Below are 17,248 nucleotides of genomic sequence, written 5' to 3'. Positions count from 1 at the left end.
GCCCCGCCTTACGGACAGGAACTCAACCTGTGCAGAATACATGTCCATCCCTCACCCCGGCCACGGCCACGGCCACGGCCATGACCGTCAACCTGAGATGCCGAATGGCCGGCCGCACACCGCAGATTTCGTGCAGTATGCCATGCTAGCGATGATGCAGTGGGATCGCTACGCACGCTAGCACTCACAGGAAAGATGGAAAGGACCGTGCTAGTGGTCGCAGTCTTGCTTCATTCCGTCAAGCGGCATGCCGTGTTCGACGGACCGGTTCCCAGCGTATCATCTCAACTGCTGTCGCGCGATATTATAGATTTACAGCCCAGCAAGTATACGAATACGCATGGCTGGCATGGCACTCCCATAGACTATACCCCTTCAGACCAGATGATTAGCGTGCACCAGCTTCGTGTAGATTTGTCATACAAATCCGCCTCTCCTATTTACCAGACAATGTTGGACAAGTCGGGTCTGCCCTCCCCAGAGCAGATCCGCGGGCCGCCTCCGGAACGGTCACTGCGTTGCTTATCCGAGGCTGATGTTGTTCGTTGGCGGATATGATGCCTGCTAATTCGACGTGGGCTCTTTGCAGCTAATGGACCGACGCTTAATATCCACAGCCCGCGTGTGTACCTGGCCCAGTGTGTCCATCTGCATTCACATCTACTGCTCGGATGCATGCTCGCAAGGGACGAGGAACGAGTGGGGTAGAGAAGTATCATAGCCACTGCCCCGGCGCAACGAGGGCTTTAAGTGCATGTATGGATATTGGCAAAGAGCGGTCTATCCATCCTGTAAGATATCGAAATACTTCGACTGGAGAGGGGGAGAGGAAACAATTGACAGTTTGATGCTGAACCAATTGTCCATTGAAGTGCATGCATCATGATGGGTGCGTTATCCGCCAGAGGAGATGATACAAATTGTCAGACGGACGCCATTGCCCGATGCCCCCCCCCCCGGCTTATCTACGACGACGCCGTTACTCGTACGAGCCCCACGTCTGCTTGTCGGCGGTTCAATGAGAGGGGGCATGATTATGACCTTGGTATCCGCCCATTCCATTGTTTGTCGAACCTCATCCTGATTCATTTTGCTGGTCTCATCTCTGCTTCTCATTTTTTTCATCTTCCTCTTCCCCGCCGGACAGGACAATCATCCAAAGCTGAGGATAAGCAGTACGAGAACAGAGAGACAGAGATACGGAGAAGGAAAGGATGTTCCAAGATATCACCGAGCCTCCGGCCCCCGCGCCAACGCCTCATCTCCAGTCCGTGCAAGACGGCATATCTCTCCTCCACCCACTCCTGCGCAGCACCAGGACCGGTCCAGGCCTCGTGATCATATCTCCCGACCTGGAGAAGGCCGAGGACCAGCTCGCCACCGTCCAGGGCGTCCCGTCCCCTATTCTCAAGTGGGCCGAGGAGGGCTACACCGTCATCGAGGTGCAGCGCAGCATCCTTGTCGGGGACGCCGCCGGCGCGATCCAGACGGCCCTCGCAGCGCTCTCAAGGTGCGATGTGTGCCAGCCCAAGGGTAAAGTAGGACTTGTGTGTGAGTATCGACCCCCTTGCGCCCTTCTTGACCACATTGAGAGGCTGAACGGCATGGGGATGGGGGGAGGGGGGGGGGAATAGGCTACACGCCCGACGCGTGGAATCAGGTGGCCTCGTGTCTATCCGATATCCCGGATATTGTCGCGGCAGTCACGTACACGACGGGCGGAGGGCAGACGGAGACGGAGACGTCCACCCCAACGCTTCGACACGTCGCCGGCGTCGCCGGTGCCAATCCGTCGAGGAAGAAGGGTGGCGGCCTGACGGAATACCACTACCCGCAGGTCGAGAGTCACCTGTTCGCCGTGCCGTTCCGGCATCAGTTCCACTACGTCACCGAGACGCTGTCGCACACGCGCAACCTTACCTTTCTCAAGCCCAGGATGGGAGGGCCATACTTTGACCTCGAGTCTATCTGGGATGAGCATACGTATTACGAGTTTGCCGATCGATCCGTCGAGCATACCATGAGCACCATGGTCGCGGAACCATATGTGAATCACGTGCCTACGGTGTGTTTTTTTTTCCCTTCTTTTTTCTTTCCCTTTCTCTTCTTTTTTCGATTTTCAATCTTGTCTTGATCTTTTTTTTCCCTTCTTTTTTTTCCCTTTTTTTTAGGTTGTTGTTGCTGATATGTGAGGTGCAAGTTGACCGGTGGTGTTGGCCGTGAGCGACTATCTAGATTCTACCGCGACAACTTCATCTTCAACAACTCGGCCGATACGTCCCTCGACCTCGTCAGTCGCACCCTGGGTATTGACAGGGTAATTGACGAGTTCATCTTTAACTTCACCCACGACAAGGAATTAGACTGGCTGTGAGTGTTTCTCTCTCTCTCTCCACCTCTCTCTTCTCGTAATACCCAACCGCTTCCTCTCCTGACAAACACAGTGTCCCCGGTCTCCCCCCCACCGGCAAAAGAGTCCAGGTCCCGTTCACGGCCGTCGTCAACATCCGCGGAGACAGACTGTACCATGAGCACATCGCCTGGGACCAGGGCACCGTGCTCCGACAGCTGGGCCTGCTGCCGGAGTACCTACCCTACACCGGCCCGCTCCCCGGAGGACGGCAGCCCGCACCGGGCAAGCGCTTCGAGTACCGTGTTCCCGTCGGGGGCGTCGAGACGGCCGATAAGATGCGGGATAGGAATTCGGTGCCGTCGAACGCCATGTTCACGTACGCACTGCGTGAGGTTTGACCTGTAAAAAAAAAAAAAGTTCACAAGATAAAATAGAAAAACAGGTGACGAAGTCTTTATATTCCGTTAATACATTATTCTCTAATTCCAAAACGTCCTGTGATGACATCCAAGGTGCAATATGGGACGCCCTCAATCTAATATCTAGTAATCATGCCTCCGGCGGCCCTACCGGAGTCCTCCTCGCTACGCTCGCACACACACACACACCCACACGCATACACACATATTTGTATATATATATACTGGTCCCGATCGATATATAACAATATAAAGACAAATTAACATTCATCAAATGAGATACGATACCGACTCTTGAAAAGTCCAAAACACCATAGCCACATCGCAAAACATACTGCCTCACAACGGTCACACTCGACATCCAAATAAGGACTAGCGTATCGGCACCGGAACTATGTACCTACCGAGACCGACCTCATCCCCCCCCCCCCCCCCCCCCCCGTATCCGAGCCGATTCTTCACCTCAATCACTGTCATTGACAATCTCATGCATCAATGGCTCCTGCCGTAAGAAGAGCCACTACGTCGTAAAACACACACAACACACACACACACAACACACAAAACACGCCTGCCATGCTGCCATGTCCGGCATCAAGACATACCAGCGCTTTCCGCGGGACCTGTTCCGCATAAACAGCGGTTGGCGCATCAACCTACGACCACTGCTGCCACCACCCGCATCGCCATCATCGCCATCATCGTCTTCGTCATACGACATCACCCCCGAGGCTGGTGGGATTGTCCTTCCCCGGGCTTTGCTACCGGGATATAAAGGTATTCGAAATGCTTCTCACATTCTCACATTCTTTCATTCTTCAATTCTTCTCCTCCTCCTCCTCCTCCTCCTCTCCATCTTTATAGTTCTTTTATATATATTCATCTTCATCTTCATTTTTATATCCCCGCCTTTCTCTGTTTTTTTCCCTTCTTCTTGCCTTCATCCCCTATCTCAATCCCAGTACATCTCCCTGACCTCTCCACCCAGGACCCAACGGCGCAACACTCCGTCCCAACACACCGTATACGCAGCACTACGTCAATAGGGGATTCCGCGGTCCCGAGCCCGTAGTCTACGCCGTGGGGGAGGGCACCGTCGTCCCGGACCATCTCATCCTCGTGCATGAGGGTGTCGATCGGGAAGAGTACTCTCTTCAACCGGCTAGAGAGATGTCCCTTCAAGGTGTGTTCTTTCCATCTCCCTCTCTCCCCTCCCCCTCCCCCTCCCCCTCCCTCTCTCACTCTCTACTCTTTCTTCTTCCCTCCTCATGATATGAGAAATCAAATCCGTTCTTTCTTATTATTTCTTGGGAGAGTGGGGGGGGGGGGGGGGGGGGAAGGAACAAGGAAAGAAAATAACCAACAGATTAGAACTCAACAATAGCATCACGGAATTCCTAATAGGCAATGCAGCCCTCATAAGCAGAGAGCAGTGGTCTCGTGCCTACCCGCGCGCCACGGAGCCCAAGGGTCCCAACTTTCCCCTTGCGAGAGGATGGCGCGTCGGAGGGTCTAGACCGTTATCAACTATGAGGTCATGAGCGTCCTGAGTGTCTCGAAGACGTGGAATGGATTCCTCCCCTTTTCTCACCATACAACACACACAGCAGCATGATTACATGAAAAGAAAAAAAAAGGGGCGGGCACGGCCCCATGTAATATCATCACTGTATCATACATCAGCATCGAACGGCGGGTGTAACTGCGCACAAACTAAGAAACATGTAACATTACAACAAACATTCATGTAAACATATACAATATATACAATAGACGTACATCATAGACTGTTCTCGGTTTTTTTTTTTTTTTTTTTTTTTTTTTTTTTTTTTTTTTTTTATCTTGTTTATCTTTCTCTTCCCTTATATAAAAAAACGTATGCTATGCTCAAACATAAATGAAAAAAACGAGATTCATGGCCTTTTTGCTCCAGGGTCCAAAAGGGGGGGTATCTCAGAGAAGAGTACAAAGTGCGGTATGGTATATAAAGAAATGAACAAAGATGGATATATTTGAAGTGAATCGAAAAAAAAGAAGAATAGGGAGAGGGGCATGTCTGCCCCCCCTTTTTTCCATCTCCCATGTCCTCTTGGCACTCCCGATATCCTTCTTCTCCTTCTTTCAGGCGCATCAAGGCAGGATGGAAAGAGAAAGAAGAAGTCGGATGGGGAAGTAAGAGAAGTCAAAGAGTCAAAGAAAAGAAAAGCAAAGGTGATATAAATAGCCGGCGCAGAATCATAATGAAAGGAGAAGGGTTTATTGTTGTTGTACAACGCAGGTTCCAAGCCAGCCCAAACACTGCGGTGCCTTCTCGGAAAGCAAAAATAGATGGGCACCAGATACCCAGGTCCATGAGAAGAGAATTGAAAAAATGTGGGGGAAAAAAGGGAGTTGAAAGATAAAACAAAAGAAAAAGACTGTTTGTCGATAAAAACGTATCCTATTCCGACATTGTCGAGACAGATGCCAGAAAAGAGCTGTTTGTTGTTTTGGTTCCTTTTTTTTTTTTCCGAAGCCGTCGGAATGTCATCGCTATCGTAATCGTCGGAGCGCAAAAAGATGCCAAGGCACCAACCAGCCAAGGGCGGGCAAGAATGAAGGGGCCAAGGAAATTTCGACAGCCGTCTTTCTCTCCATGTCATGCACCTCTTTCCCCTCCAGTGTACCGTGCGCGTGCACCGTGAATTGCACCACTTTACATCATGGCAACGACAATCATGCCGAAGGCACCAGCGGCGACGACACGGGAAGCGTCGAGGATGCCGGCAGCGCTGTCGGGAGCGCCAGTCGAGGTGGAAGCGGAAGTGGCCGCGGTGGTGGAGACGGTGGGGACAGTGGTGAAGAGAGAAGTGGTCCCGACTGGAGTGCGCGTGGCAGTTGAGTTGGAGCTAGAGCCAGAGTCAGAGCCAGAGGCAGAGCTGGACGGCGTCTCGAAGAACGAGGCGGGAGAGACGGCCGGGGTGGAAGAGGGAGTTTGGGTGGTGGACGACGAGGCAGACGGGGTCGAGGTGACGGTCTTGACGCGGGACAGGGTCATGGTCTTGGTCATGGTCGAGGTGTATGTCGTAGTGGTGAAACCGTCGGCCATGACGAGGGCCGGAAGGACGGCCATGATGAGGTTGGATAGTTGCATGCTGTCCGGATCTTCTTCGTCTTGAAGGCAAGAGAAAATAATGATGAGAAAGCCGTTTAAACGTTGAATGGAGTGGGTATATATGTGGGAGCGTCTGAAAACAAGCAGCTAGCTGCGATGTTATCGTCGTCGTTAAATGAGGGTCGAGTATCAAAAACAGAGAGAGGGTTGGGATAGTCTATATCCACAAGGCACGAGAGAATCGAGAAGTGAAGAGAGGAGGACTCTGCCAACGAAGTCCTTATACGTCTTCTGCCAAGAGCAATAGAGAAGAAGAAGAAAGGAAGAGAGAGGAGAGGAGGGGAAGAAGACGAGATGAGACGAGGCCTGGGTTAATTAATATGGAAGATGCCTGGGGGAGTGAGAGAGAGGGAGAGAGAAAGAGAGAGAGAGAAAGCGGGAAAGAGCAAAATTGGGTGACCAGACCGGGGTGTGACAAGGGCCTAGGCTGTCTAGCCTATGAGGTGACACGCCTTGGTGCGTGGGGGGGGGAGGAAGGAGCCGGCGACCGCACCTGCCCTGGTAGAAGCCATTCTTTATTTTCCTCGTGGCTCTGATGGCTCTGAATCTATCTGGTTCTGTAGCACCCCTACATCCTCTACAGCCTACGGGTGCCCCGTACTGCGGTAGTACATACACATTGCAGCATGGGAAGTCCACTGTGTTTCTTCCCCGACGCCATTCCTCTGAACAAGGTCCCTCGATGAGAGGAGAGGCATGAGTAAGGGCGATATCAGTTGCCGACTAACACTACCTGTGATACGCACACCGTCGGGCTACACTGTTACGCGGTTTCAAGTATCCCCAGCGATGCAGGTACGGAGGATTACAGTCGTGCGGGCAGGGATGTACGTGTACTTTTGTGTGTTTATGTGCTGGCCCTTGGACCTTGGCCCTGTCGGCCCTCGTCTGTGGGTAGCTGCCCTGGCCGGTAATACATAATGTATACATGTAATCTGTACATGTAATATTACCTGTTGATTCCCACATCCCGGCCGATTCCAGGCACGGGGCAAGTATTGGCTGGGCATTGACTGCTGGTGCCACTAGGTGTGCCAGCCCGCGTGCCCGCCTGGTGCTAGCGTCTGGTGCAGTCACGGACTCGCGGTGCTAGGCTGGTACCTGGTAGGGCTCATCAGATAATCCAGGGTTGGTTGACTGCCCGATGACCTGTCCTGTCACGACTCGCCCGTCCCGCCGATTGATTGATGCGCCCGTCCCCACGTCCATCTGTGGTCACCCAATCCACCCTAGCTCAGACCAGGCCAGACCAGACAGACGGCCCAGACCCCCATGACAGCCAGGCGCCTACTGCACTGGGTAATTACAAGGTGCGTGTCCGTACGTGTGCGGTCAATTATACAGCCAATCTTTGTATCGATTCATACCACCTGGACTACGGATTAGTCCGTACACGGTAAATGCAATTACACTCGACTCGATAGTAGCCCCCCCCAGGTGGTGGCCAGAGTGGTACTGTCAATCACGCCGCGTAGCATCGGAAGTGGCACAATTGCGCCCAGAATTGGGCCATTTACGCTCTAAATGCGCGCTTTTGCCGAATAGTTTACTCGGTGGAGTAGTACGTGCTGACCTCACGTATTTTTTTAGTACTTCATCACTAGTGGCAATACTTGTGCTGTAGTCTAGTAAGATAAATGTAACAGTGACACGGAGTAATGATACTAGACGACACGGTTATTATATGACTCTTCTATCCCGTACACTCTCGTAGGGCCAGGAGTACGAACGAGTACGAGCATGGCTACTAGGCCTTCCCTCCTACCACTACAACGACTACTATTCACTACAATAACTACTACTTACTGCTATTCACTACTATTCACTACCATTACTACCATTACTACCATTACTACCATTACTACCATTACTACCATTACTACCATTACTACCATTACTACCATTACTACCATTACTACCTACCTACTGCTACTACCTAGTGCTGCTACCTACTGCTACATTTAATATCACTACATACTGCTCCATACTACTGTACTACTACTACCTGCTACTACTACTACCTATTATCACTACTACCTACTAACATGTTCTACAGAGATTAGGTAATACTGCCTCCGTACCCATCCCCTCGACCCCCGTCTTCACTAACCCAACTCACCAACTCACCCAGGACCACCAAGCCACTGCGGTAACGACGCATACGAGCCCCTCATGCTGCGCATCTTCCAGTACGGCCTGCCGTACAACTCATATCCGAGCCCAAGTCAGCGAGTGGTGATAATCGACATTGACGGCCTCAACACGTATACATGTACGCGTGCAACCCGGACACGCTCGAACCGGTGCTGGCAGCAGCAGCAGCAATATTATCAACACGTTATAACTCATAGCAAAGACGAAGAGAGGGGGGTGGGGGGGGTTTAGAAACAATTGTAATTTCCGCCTCGCTTCAATCGTTTGCCGTCGCGACATCAGGTAGACCTATACAACCCCTGCCACTATTTCTTGCTTCCTCATTCTCTCTTCTTCATCTCCCCTCTCCCTCTTCTCTAACTCGAGGCTTGGCGTCACCTCTTCTCTTCTTTCGCATTGACTAGTCGTTCCGGGGTCGAATCCCCACAATATTAATTACTCGTACATGGTCGTGACTACGAGTAGCCGAATTGTCCATGATGGCTCCATGATCCCCCCCTATGGTCCCCCCCTATGGTCCATCATGCCTCGTTGGGGGGGGGAAAGCACTCGTGGGCCCGTGGCGGCATTGGGGTCATGCTCGCTTCGCTTGATGGCCAAGACTCGGCATATCACAGTAATGCTTTCAATCGAGGTCAGTCAATCAATGAATGCTGTCTTGGCCTGGCTAGTACTACGATGAATTGGTCAATGATCGGTAAATCGCATCTTCTTGTCCTACATGCACGTACACGTCCCCTCGTGAATCGCAATGCACGACAGCTTCGATACACGTAGCTTGTATATTATTACTCCGTTTTATGTAGCGTCCCTGCCAAGCACATGCTTCCCCCCCCCGCCCCCGCCTCGTCCCTCAGCTGAGCCGCACGGCAGCATACTACACGATCTGATGTGGCGTATTGACTATGCAAACAGCCACAACTCAGCCTCTGACTAGGTGAGAGAGATGACGAGCGAGAGAAGAACAAAACAAGAGTTGAAGGAGAAGAAGGAGGAGGAGGAGGAGAAGAAGCACGAGCATAACTAGGGTTTGGAGAGCCGAGTGTACCGTTTACTGTCTGGCACGAAACACGATGCGTCTGAGCAGTCGATTTGTGTCGCAAATCGGGCAGAACGTGCCGAATCTCATGCAGAACACCTTTTACGGAGCGATATGTGAAACGCATACAGAATGACGCAAGGGGTCCTGTTCAAAGAACAGGAAGAAGATGGATTGATGAGTGGGTTCTTGAATTGATGAATCAGAAAGGAAACTTTTATTCATCAAAAAGATTTCCCACGCATGATACCTGTATATATCCACGCCCACACGCACTCTCTCTCTCTCACCCACCCACTCACTCACAGAAAGAAGAATAAAAGAAGAGGAAGAAGAGGAGAAGAAAGGAAAAGAAGGAAAGAACGAAGGAGAGAAAAGGAAGAGAGAAGAGAGAAAAGAAAGAAGAGGGAGAAGAAGAAGAAGAAAAACGACAGGCTGTTGCTATCAAAAGACATCAGATACTCATAGTACCGACCAAGGCCTCAAGTAAGCCAGAGCCACACCTTCTCGACCCAGTTGCGAGCGATCGGGGGCTCATCCAGGGCAGCCAGGTCGTCCATCTCCTTCTTCCCTGTGATGACGTCGACCTGCTCGATGGGGATGCGCAGCGGGGTGCGGAACCAGATCTTGTGGCCGGCATAGAGGACGAGGAAAATGGGGATGGTGACGTAGGCGGCGAAGAAGTCGCTGACGTTCCAGTTCCTGGGGATGAAGATCTGGAAGCCGTTGGTGATGGTGATGAGGCTGACGAGGAAGAGGACGACGTAGGACATGTAGGGCTGGAGCGGGGTGCGCAGGGGCATCTGTCCGAGCAGGTTCTGGATGGCCATGGCCTTGCGGAAGCGGATGTAGGTGATGAGGACGACGATCCAGGCGATGTAGCCGGAGATGGTGGAGATGTTCATGAACCAGGTGAAGACCTTGGCGCCCGAGTTGGAGACGTTGAGGAAGGCGAGGAAGCCGATGGACCAGGTGGCCAGGACGGCCAGCCAGGGCACGCCCTTGCGGTTGACGCGGCGGAAGACGGCCGGGGCCTGGCCCTTGAGGGCGAGCGAGTACAGGATGCGGCTGCCGGAGTAGAGGAACGAGTTCCCGGCGGACCAGGCCGAGGTCAGGATGGCGCCGTTGATGACGTGGTTCAGCACCGGGATGCCGGCCTCGCGGATGCCGATGACGAAGGGCGAGGCGGCCGCGTTGGCGGACGAGCCCACCAGGTCGGGGTGGTCGTAGGGGACGAGGATGCCGACCAGCAGCGACGAGAAGCCGTAGAAGATGGCCAGCCGGAGGGTGAAGCGCCTGGCCGCCTTGGGGATGTTGCGCCGCGGCGCCACCGTCTCGCCGGCCGCCGTGGCGATGAGCTCGGGCGAGGTGACGAAGGCGAAGCCGGCCGCGGCGAGGGCGTGCCAGTACGCCAGGAATCTGCCGGCCCCGCCCGACGTCTGGTACGGGTTGAAGGCCCCGGGGTCGTTGTAGTAGCTGAAGCCGCGGACCTTGCTCTGGTTGGGCGCGCCGCCGAAGAAGATGACCCAGCCCAGGATGATGAGGCCGATGATGGTGATGAACTTGATGCTGGCGAACCAGAACTCGGCCTCGCCGAAGACGCTGACGGCCAGGATGTTGAGCAGCAGCATCACCACCAGCACGATGGCGATCCACACCGCAATGTCCACCGGCGGCTCCCAGTAGTCGATGATGATGCTGGCCGCCACCGCCTCCGACGCCATCAGCATCGCGTAAGCGTACCAGTAGTTCCACCCGGCCGCGAAGCCCAGGCTCGGGTCGACGAATCGGTCGACGAAGTAGGGTACCGTGATGCCGCGCATCGGGAGGTAAGTCACAATCTCCGACAGGGCGTTCATGATGCACCACACCACAATCATCATCGATATGTATCCCATGAACAGGGCTGCCGGACCGGAGGCTGCCAGGATCGTTCCCGACCCGATGAAGAGTCCGGTACCGATTGCGCCGCCTGTGTATGTAGGGGGGAAGGAGAGACGTCAGTCTTGCAGATTCAGACGGTCCGTTATTCTATTGGTATATATTGACATGTATAAATGTATATATATATATATATATATATGCGTGTGGGTGTGGGTGTGGGTGTGTATATGAATATAGTATGCACAAGAGTCGAGACCAAGGTCCGAGTATACACATTCATCGTCGATCGTGGGCAACAATGTACGAGGTATCATGGGATGGGGCTTGACTCACCCAACGCGAGAAACTGAATATGACGACTCTTGAGACCACGCTCGAGCTGCTCACTCTGCGTGGCAAGGTTGAACTCGACATTGCTGTTGGCCCGGGCCAGTTCGACATCGAGCTTACCATCCTCACCCTTTTGGAGGCCGGTAGAGCTGGCGTCGAAATCCTTTTCGGCGGTCATTGTCGTCGTCGTCACCAGCTGTGTGTGTGCGCGCGCGCGCGCGTGTGTGTGTGTGTGTGGTGATGAAGGCGGCGATGAAGGACAGGATGGGGAAGGGAGGGGACAAGAAGGATATATCGATTAATCCACAGAATGAAACATGAATAAAGGAAGACGATAAGAGAAAGAAGAAGAAAAACTATTAGATAAAAGACCAGAGGAATAAAAATAAAGATGAAAAAATATTAGTAAAAAGGCCTTCTTGAACCGAAAGGAGGGGCAGGTACGTCGTGCGGAGTATGTCAAGGAAGGAAAGAACCTTGATATACACCAGACTCTCTTCTCATATCACTATTCTATTATCCTATTCTATAATATCCCAGCCACTCACTCGTAGGGCGCAGGGAACATGTACTCATACATATGCGTGCCGTCTGTGTCGAGGGTAGTAGTACACACGGCTTCTTCCTCACTAGAAAAAGTTAAGACATGAGTCTAACCCGCAAAGGACTTCCGGCAAGGCAAAGTGGAGATTTCCTATTCCTCTTCCTCTTCTTTTTATTTTTATTTCTGCGGTGTCTACTGCGAGTAAATAATATTAGCTGCCGTACTTGCTCCCAATTGTTAGACCCAAGAGGTTGATCACGACTGGCGACCCCCACCCCGGCCCCGGCCCCGGCACATGCGTATAGTAGACTAGGGACAAGCTTCTACAGCAGCTGACTGCCGGACATATCCTTTACTCGTGTCAACGCATGTTTCCGTGCTAGCGCAGTACTACTTCTGTACTGACAGCATGTCGCATGTCCGGACCTTTACAGCATTGTCCTACCACAGCTGCCTCTGTGTACGTGTGTACTCGTATGTGTGCGTGCGTGTCCGTGATACGGTTTACAAACTTCATCATGTGATACATTATACAATCATGGCATCCTCTTCCCCTCCCTCCCCCCCGTGATAGCACAGACCTCGACAGAGTCTCGTACCCACCAGCTAACGTGGATCATGTACGAGTACGTAATGGTCACCATTCTTTGTGGAAACTCTTCCAGAAGCTCGGACTAATATCCAGACCGTGCGCCAATGAAATTCTTATCTCAGGCTTCATCTTGGTTGTTCTTATGGATATCCGTTATTCACACAATAAGGCATCAGATCACAACGTAGCATCAGCTCCTCACATGTTCGTGATTGTTGTCTTGCTTCCCATCTACAGGTAATATCTGTACCTTGCCATCCGACGTGGAAAGGTGAGGCTGGGGGTTATCCAATTGTCTGCCAGATGTGTGTGTACCTGAGGCCACACACATCACATCCGATGACGGAATAACCTTTCCCCTTTGTGGCATTTTGCCTGACCAGCGGCCACCAAGACAAACCACCTTTTTTTTTCTTCCCCTCCCAAGAGTTTTCCTACTACGGCAAGTCGACGAACGGATTTATTCATGCATGTACCTTTTCTGCTACTTCGCGAAGTGGTACTCGTAGAGTGTGGTATCTGTCTTGATGCGAACATCACTCCGTCCCACCCCGATGACCTTGGCTCATTTGGCCCCCGAATACGCCTATCTATCTCCATCTATCATTCTCCACAGATCAGCATCTGGGGGGAAATGCCGACAGAAACCGCTCTCTCTCTCTCTCTCTCTTACTGTCTCTCCTCAGGATTGGGTACCCTGCAGCATATGCACGCCCCGTGCGCACACGCCAAACTCCCTTTCGGCAACAGTCCGACCAGCCCCAGCATTCGTCATGCGTGGAATCTACAAGGAACAGCTTGAACTTTTTTTCACCATTCATCATCAATGACCCATGTACGAGTACATGATTTGCCCGTCATGTTCTGGAAGTTCCACAAGGTTCCAATGCCCGTATGCAGTCCGATAAGGACCTCGTCCGCCATGATACTGCTGCATAGTATGGGTAATACATGTAGGACGGACAATCTCCCTATCGAGTAATATCGGACGCCCATCACAGGCCGCTTGGCTTCGGCTGAACAGATTTGTGATAATAGGGAACCCCGTCCCCATGTTTTGTACAGATCCGCTTTCCTCACGATCGCCATTTCTCATTTCTCGCACGACGACCGACGACCGACTACATCATCACAGCCAACCGACCGAATGTCCGTGTGATATCTCCATGTTCGATCTTTGCCTCCTTTTTTTTTGGTGTGTGTGTGTGTGCGTGTTTTCTTCTTTCAAGGAGGGAACCTTGCATCTCATCGCTCCCCTGATCTGATTCTACTCGGACTTTCCGGGTGCTCTTCGCCCCAAGTCGGGCCATCCCATCCCATCGGCGAGGGCAGTCAACCAACATGCCAGAATATCGCGCACGTCTTCTTCTTCTTCTCCCTTTTTCCTATTGACATCTATCGCCGCGGGGAAAGAGACGAGACCGGTCAACTCTGATATGCAGTGAGAGATGGCGCCGAACGCGACTCAACACGGGAATCGTTCAGGATCCTCCATCACGCCAATCCCTTCCCAGGACACGAGCCCTGCGGGTTTCTGCTCCACCGAACCCCCGCAACCTCTTTTGGCGTCTCGGGAAGTTTTCATTACGTTTTTTTCCTCTTCAAAGGGAGGAGAGTGGTGCGATACGATCTGACAGCATCTCGGTCATTGGAGTTTCCCCAGTCATCGGAGTAGAGAGGGATTCTCTGTCCAACGGCTTATCCTGGACGAGACCTTCCCCAGCACGACCGATCTGTGGGGATATACACATGACCAGCCCAAAACAGCGTAGACCGCCGTGGGAATCATGGCACAGTGGTAATCCTCAGCCCAGCGACACCCACGGTCGTTATTTCAAATCGCGTAGGCATACGAGCCCATGGGGAAATGCCAGGTAGGAAAGGGAGCCCATCCCTCCGGAACCACAATTCTCGGCGTGTGGTGAGAGGAGGGGGGGCATTTCACTCGTAGAGAGCTGAGTGTACCCGTCAGGCTGTTTTGGTAGAGACTTGTCCATCATTCTTCCAGAGATGATCATGTCGAATCGAGAGAGGTAGATGCCTTCCTCTCATGGCCAAGTCCGCAATGCTCCAACGTAGAACCTATACCAGTCATTAGATTTCGTCGGCCGGATCGGGGACACCACGGCAGCAGTGTATGGAAAATCAGGTATATCTGTTGTCAGAGGGGAAGAGGAGGAGAAGACAATGCGAGGCCATACTTTTGCGTCATTTGTGTACCGTATGGCCCTCTACGACGCCCGTTCTCATGCCTGTCCTCTTTGCGTGAGCACATGTATGCATGAATGGCATACATCTCTCTCTCTCTCTCTCTCTCTCTCTCTCTTCTTTCCTGTGAGATGCTCCAAGTCAAATTTGGTATGTAAAAGATCCCTGTTCCATTCGTCATATCACTCGTGTAGTCATCTGCGGCTACCGACACTGCGGGTACAGCCGTTGCATTTTCCTCACATCCCTCTTCCTCTGTCTTTCTCTCTCTCTCTCCAAATCTAACATCGTCACAGGTATACAAGTGCTTTATGCAGTGAGATGCCTCGCCCGTCGCCGTGGCCTAGGAGGTAAGAATGCGCTGTCTGAAGACGGTGGGAAGCGGCAAGCCTACTCGCTGCGAAGCACGCATAGACAGACATTGGCAGATGTACCGCCGATTCATCTCTGGTGCTATCGCGGAAGACCAAATGTGAAAAAAAAAATTGAAAAAGAAGAAGAAGAAAGCAGCTCCGCTTACACAGGATGCAAGATGCATGCACCTTGACCTGGGAAAGTGAATCTCGATGTATGGGCCTCTCAACGTCCCTTTGTCCCGGTATCGCATCTATGTAAGAGAATAGACGAGTTTTCTTGACGATGCTATCTAAATGTCCACTGATCCTCTCCTCTCATGGGAAGAAGACGAAGAAGAAGGCTAGAGAGAGAGCAGTCTCGCGGTCTCACAGCACATCGATTAGACATGGACAGTCCTGAGCGCACAGCCGTCATGATGGGCGGCAGCATCGCCGGCCTCACCCCTGGCCAAAGCATGCTGGAGAGGTTCGGCATCCGGTGCAGGCTCGTCGGGGCCTACGACGGCATCGCCCCGCAGGTTCAGAGCGCTAGCATGGTCATGGGTGTCGACGGGCCGAGGGATGCTCGGCCGGATAGGCTGCGCGCGGCGGGGTGAACTCCTGCATCGACTCGGCCGACAGACGACGGCTACCTCCCGGCACCGGATGGCTCACTCCTCCCTCGCAACGCGGATGCGCCGTCGAGAAAAGTCCGGGATAGCGATCGCTGTGGGGCAATCCGTTCTGCTCATCGATCTCCGCTCTTCTGGTCGGAGACGGATCATGTGAGAGGATGGCAGATCCCGAGGCAGGTACAGCGGGGAGAGGGGACCGGGACAGAGGCGCGCGCAGGACCAGGTCAACCCCCGGAGGTCGAGTTCGGCCTTGCATCTACGCGGGGAGTTCCACGGGCTCCCGGCAGGCGCACGCCCACGGCCGAGCGCCGTTCCCGTCATGAGCGGCCCGGACAGCCCGCCCCGGAGCCATCGGGGAGAAGTGCGGCGGCGCCTTCGAGGGTAGATGGCCGAGGGTAGATGGCCTGCCCGTCGTCGGCGCCTCCATCACGACGGCGGCGTTGGACGAGAAGGCCTCCAAACCCAGGAGGAGGCAGTACGCCGGTCTCGGGGCCGCCGGGCTGGTCCTCGTCGTAGCTGGCGCGCCGTGCCTTGGCGTGCCCGTCACGGATGAGGGATCCGGCGTACAGCTGCGAGTCCTTCGATGCCGCTGATCGTCACCATGCCGACCGGTTGAGCTGTTGAGCCGTACCGGACCGGTATGCGCTGAGGTTGCCGGACCTCCCTGTAGATTTCACTTCTTCAGATTTCTTTTCACTTTCTTTTCCTTTCTCCTTCCCCTCTCGGCCTCTTTCTCTCTTTCAGATCCGCCTCGCGTGGAGCATGTGCGGTGAGACTCCAGCACATGAAGATTCCAGACCGAACCCTCTTCGGCGCCGCATGGCGGGTATCGGGTGTATTGGCCGCGGTCTAGAACACGTCAAGAGCACCACAAGACCTGCTACCTGTCATTGCCTCAAGCTTCCATCGGCTTGAGCCGATGATGACTCTAAGATGACGGCCCAGCTCGCCACCCTCCCCCCGAACCACCTCGTGAGCGGGGGCGGCAGGACGTTACCTCTACCGTGGCTCGCGAGGGGGTGGCAAGGGCCGTCTCCCAAGGCCGTCGTCGCCATGTTGCCATCTGGTCCCGCCAACGAGGGGGGGGGGGGGGGGGGGGGGGGGAGTCTGGGCTTCATCGCCCAGGGGCAGGCATCTCCTCCCCTGTCTAGATCGGGGCTTAGGACTTACGGCATCCAGAAAAGAAGGAGAAGAAGAAAGAGTTTCTCGTCTCTGGAAGGAACCGCGGCTGCCGCTGCATCCGACGACCGAGGACAGGTCGCTGAAGTCGGAGAGGGCCGCCCACTCGGCCACGAGGGAGGTGTTTTGCCGCCGGGGCGGCCATGGTGGCCATGGCGGTCATCTCCCAGCTCCTAGGTGACTCATCGCATCTGGTCGAGGCATGACTTTGCATTCTCATTCTCGGGGGCGTAATATATGGGAACTTGCGGGGATGTAGCTTTCTGCCTGCGCATCATCCATGGTAGCCTGTAAAGAGACGTCGAGGTTGATGTATGCGTAATTCCCGCGCTGTGCAACACGCGAATGGAATCAATCGGATCGATCTCCAAGCATCGAAATGAATTAGCAGTGACATGCACTGCATGTGGCTCAATTTGGCA

The 17,248-nt window shown here is 53.4% G+C and overlaps 5 protein-coding genes across 5 annotated transcripts; 3 read left to right on the top strand and 2 right to left on the bottom strand.

Moving 5' to 3' along the window:
• Window positions 1-1,214: 1,214 nt before the first annotated feature.
• GMORB2_5102 (carboxymethylenebutenolidase) lies at window positions 1,215-2,751 on the top strand (the record flags this gene model as incomplete). Its single annotated transcript, XM_035467076.1, has 4 exons — window positions 1,215-1,547; window positions 1,595-2,065; window positions 2,201-2,370; window positions 2,445-2,751. 4 exons carry the CDS (start codon window positions 1,215-1,217, stop codon window positions 2,749-2,751), a joined length of 1,281 nt encoding a protein of 426 aa, XP_035323088.1.
• A 605-nt stretch (window positions 2,752-3,356) lies between these two features.
• On the top strand, window positions 3,357-4,313 carry GMORB2_5101 (uncharacterized protein; the record flags this gene model as incomplete). The annotated part of the gene is made up of 3 exons (XM_035467075.1): window positions 3,357-3,507; window positions 3,761-3,917; window positions 4,139-4,313. 3 exons carry the CDS (start codon window positions 3,357-3,359, stop codon window positions 4,311-4,313), a joined length of 483 nt encoding a protein of 160 aa, XP_035323087.1.
• Window positions 4,314-5,467: 1,154 nt separating this feature from the next.
• GMORB2_5100 (uncharacterized protein) lies at window positions 5,468-5,905 on the bottom strand (the record flags this gene model as incomplete). The annotated part of the gene is made up of 1 exon (XM_035467074.1): window positions 5,468-5,905. One exon carries the CDS (start codon window positions 5,903-5,905, stop codon window positions 5,468-5,470), a length of 438 nt encoding a protein of 145 aa, XP_035323086.1.
• Window positions 5,906-9,601: 3,696 nt separating this feature from the next.
• Window positions 9,602-11,511, bottom strand: GMORB2_5099 (uncharacterized protein; the record flags this gene model as incomplete). Its single annotated transcript, XM_035467073.1, has 2 exons — window positions 9,602-11,040; window positions 11,337-11,511. The coding sequence occupies 2 exons, from the start codon at window positions 11,509-11,511 to the stop codon at window positions 9,602-9,604; spliced, it is 1,614 nt and encodes a 537-aa protein (XP_035323085.1).
• A 3,023-nt stretch (window positions 11,512-14,534) lies between these two features.
• Window positions 14,535-16,240, top strand: GMORB2_5098 (uncharacterized protein; the record flags this gene model as incomplete). Its single annotated transcript, XM_035467072.1, has 4 exons — window positions 14,535-14,544; window positions 14,974-15,027; window positions 15,418-15,576; window positions 15,984-16,240. 4 exons carry the CDS (start codon window positions 14,535-14,537, stop codon window positions 16,238-16,240), a joined length of 480 nt encoding a protein of 159 aa, XP_035323084.1.
• Between the last annotated feature and the right edge of the window lie 1,008 nt (window positions 16,241-17,248).

Source organism: Geosmithia morbida (assembly GCF_012550715.1).
Source record: "Geosmithia morbida isolate 1262 chromosome Unknown scaffold_3, whole genome shotgun sequence".
NCBI classification, from domain to species: Eukaryota; Fungi; Ascomycota; class Sordariomycetes; order Hypocreales; family Bionectriaceae; genus Geosmithia; species Geosmithia morbida.
The sequence above is the reverse complement of the archived record's forward strand: the minus strand, read 5'-3'. Positions and strand labels throughout refer to the sequence as shown.